This window comes from Pygoscelis adeliae, unplaced genomic scaffold, assembly GCF_000699105.1.
Source record: "Pygoscelis adeliae isolate BGI_AS28 unplaced genomic scaffold, ASM69910v1 Scaffold174, whole genome shotgun sequence".
Lineage (NCBI taxonomy): Eukaryota > Metazoa > Chordata > Aves > Sphenisciformes > Spheniscidae > Pygoscelis > Pygoscelis adeliae.
The window spans coordinates 3,398,508-3,402,169 of NW_008824676.1; the positions used below are offsets into that span (position 1 = coordinate 3,398,508).

A 3,662-nucleotide genomic window follows, 5' to 3' on the forward strand; every position below is an offset into this window, starting at 1 on the left:
AGCTGATCATTATCTTACATCAGAATCCTGTTGACAGGCAACAAGTGGTGTCTCAACCAGCCACAAGATGGAAGATATCTGAAGCTGGAGAGGCCTTTTTATTGAAAGAAAACCTTCAATCATTTTTCGCAGTTAAAAAACCAAAATACTCACTGTGCTTTAACAAATGGACTAAGTTAAAAGTACAGTCACCAAATTTTCAATTCTTATTAGTCTGAGCTTTGCACTGTTGCCTCAGCAGTGCAACATCTAAATTTTTTTTGCCTGCTGTAGATACACAGCAGCCACCTACCACCAATAAGTTTCATGACATTGCTGAAATTCCCTCTGTGCAGAAAAAGAAAATCCTACTTGAGGAAGGGTTTTATTTTGGAAGGTGGGTTGTGGCGTGGGGGCTTTTTTTGTTGTTTTTGTTTGTTGTTTTTTTTAAGACAATTCTGCCTGCTACCTACTTGTACAACACATAACAAAATGCTAAAGTAAAGCAATTAACTTTTCAAAAAGCATAATGCTATGAACATTATCTATTTATGCTGTTGCTTTTTTGCAGATATTAGGAAAAAAATACATACCCACAATCTGGAGCTGGGCACCACCTACAATCAGGATCTGCAACCAGCCATCGCCTAAGCATAAACTCTTCATATTTTTCCATCAAGATGTCGTCATTTAATATCAAACGAATATCATGAGGATTAAATCGTTCTGAGCATTCTGGACAGCTAATATTAACTCTGCTCTCGGAGATTTCTATCCGGAGATACTGACGCAAGCAATCCACACAAGATCTATGGTGACAAGTCATTATCTCCGGGAACCTGTCCTTGGAGTGCCGCAAAAGGCACAAGGGGCATTCCATGAAGTCTCCACTTGGTTTGCTGCTAGAGGTTGTTCCGTTATCGGCAGAGGTACACGTGGAGAAAATAGAGTTCTTGTCTGTACACATTTCTGAATGAATACTTTCAATACTTGCAATTCCATCAACACCTCCATTTAAATCCCTAGACTTCCGTTTCGTGTCTTTTTTTCTCCGAAAAAGAGAGCCCAATGAAATTCTTCTTTTCTTTGGTGCCTTTTTAACTGATGGCAAGCTCACAGAGGAAGCAGAAGACTGGAGGTCCCGATCAGAGCCCATTTGCCGATGTAAACTCATGTCTAGGTCACTCATCAGAAATGGGTTAAATTTCATATACAAACCTAATCATTTTTAAGGATCCAAATAATAGAGTCAGAGGACACAGGCATATTATTATGTAATCCAGTTTGAGAGTCTTCACACAGAAAATTCACATGTATCTGCTTCCATCAAATTCTTCAGAGGAATTCCCTATATTAGGAGGAAAGATGAAAAAAAGATAGATTAGAATCACATCCATCACTTTTGGTTCTGAAAGATCACAGCACTCTAATGACCTGTTATTCATATTACTACCATCTTCTCACCATCTGACCCAATACTTCTTTCTGTCAGCTTTTTCTACCCTTTGCATCCTTCTCATCTTAACAAGCCTGAAATTTCCCTGTGGTCAAGGTGTATCTTTGTTACACTTAAGCAGTGGCAAGAACGGCATCTTCACTCCCCTGCTCCCTAAGGGGGGTGTGTGTGTGCGCGTGCACACGCATGTGTAGAAATCACCATAACCCAAGGTGACAGCTAAGTAAATGTATAACAGGTTCTTCTATATAGCATAGTAACAGGCTTACAACGTTGGAAACTTTTCTGTTTTCTCTACCTTACATTTTCCACTCATGCAATAAGGTCATGTACAAACCCCAATATAGTTAATTAAAAGAAACAAAAGATTTTTGTGTGTGTTTTTAATCCATTTAGACTGCCAGCAGAAATTAAGTCACTGTGGCTAAACAACTCAAGATATTCATTCTCAAAACGTAAGGGTTCTTAGAGAAGTATGTGAATGCATATTTATAATGTAAGGCATCTGAATATTTCAGGAAGCAGAGCTGCAGAATAAGTGACTGTCTTGGCCTTCAACTTCCATATTGCAATTCAAGCAAAGAATAGAGTTAAGGTGACAACATTTGAATTTTCCATCATACTGATTTTTATTTAAAAAAAGGCAGCCCAAAAATCAGATTCCTATCACATATCAAGCTTCAATTATTCCCTATGTGCAAGATGATGGCAAGGATTTCCTCTGTTCCCTGTTGCTTAACTGGCTGGCTCCAAGAGGAGAAAGAAAGGTGTTTTCCTATTTTCCTCCAACAGAAGAGACTGCTACAAGAAGTGGAAGATCACCTCCAGCCAAAAACACTAGCTTCCCCCAAACATGCAAATATTCCCACTTCTTGGGAGCTTGACTGTACAAGAGGAATTTTTCTAACTCTCAGTGAACTGCTTTTGTAATAGAAGAATGAGAAGGCATTTCGTATGTGACATCAGTGTTGCATATCTGGATGCAGCCACTGCTGGCACCATTTCTTTCCTCAGTGTTTCCCAACTTACCTCCCACTGGGTTTCTATGATTTTACTATACCATGATAAAATCAGAAACTGGATACTAAAAATAAGTCAAAAGGTAGAAGCAAAGGAATGTAGAGGGCCACTGGTGATAATACAAAAATATAATTTCTAACTTACACATCTTGATACGGAGAAGATGAAGGGAGGCAAAAAACCAACGTTGAGGTAAATGCCTCTATTTACCAGAGCCCAGGCAGTCTGCACACCAGCTAGAGACTGGCCGAAAAACAACAGTGTGCTGTATGTCTCTGGGACGGGATCACTGAGATGACTGGGTCAAGACTAGGAAGTTTCAGAGGAAGACTGACCAGCAGCGGAAACGAATCCCTCTCCAAAGAAGAAACACAGAGATAGCACACGGGCTGTCCAGCTTGCCAGAGCAATGCTTGCAGCAAACCCACTGCTGGGCCCTCTTCAGACTACTGTAGCTTGGTATTATATACATACTAGCAGGTAGCCAAGTCAACACTACTCAGTTTATATTACCATCCAGTACAGTAGCACACCACAAGAATACTACCTTCCTCAAGTGTAAGAAATTAAAAGAAAAAAACCCAAACAAACCACACAAAAAAAGCGCAACACCCTCCACCCCCAATCTGGTTTTGCTAGAAAGAGGTCTTATGTTTTGGGCCACTAGACTTTTTTTTGTTGCTCTTGTTTTTTTTTTAAGAAAAAAGCCACTATATTCTATTTTTTCAAATGCTGAATTATTACTTTTTTCCTAATAATGGAAAATCTTACCTCCATGGAACACTATCCAAAAATTCTTATTTTATTTCTAGGGTGTACAATAAAGCATATTTCAAGAACATAACATACTCTTCCTTCCCTCCTAAGGGAACATTTTCAGCCCAAAATCCAGTCAAAAGGAATCTTGGATGCTTTACCTGCTTCTGTTCCCAAAACAAGTTTAATAGTTTTACAGCTGCTGTTTCTCATTAAATGAACTAAAACATTCCTTATCTAAAGAAAAAAGGTGAAACTGAAAAAAAACTGCTCAACAACGACGACAGAAGGGAACATCCTCCTCTCCAGGATCTTCGCACGATGTTGTATCATAGATACACACAGTTGGTAGACGGCATCTGAAATATACTAGAGATACAAAAACCCTATAGCCTATGGCTGACAATAAATTTTAAGTTTGTATGTCTAGAAATGCAAGAATAACCTTGAA

The 3,662-nt window shown here is 39.0% G+C and overlaps 1 protein-coding gene across 1 annotated transcript in view; it reads right to left on the minus strand.

Moving 5' to 3' along the window:
* RNF19A (ring finger protein 19A, RBR E3 ubiquitin protein ligase) overlaps positions 1 to 1,309 on the minus strand; it is a 22,003-nt gene extending 20,694 nt beyond the window's left edge. The window contains exon 1 of the mRNA XM_009323073.1: positions 573 to 1,309. Within this exon, the coding sequence (XP_009321348.1) occupies positions 573 to 1,189 (617 nt within the window). The 5' untranslated portion in view covers positions 1,190 to 1,309. The remainder of the gene's footprint in view (positions 1 to 572) is intronic.
* Positions 1,310 to 3,662: the final 2,353 nt, after the last annotated feature.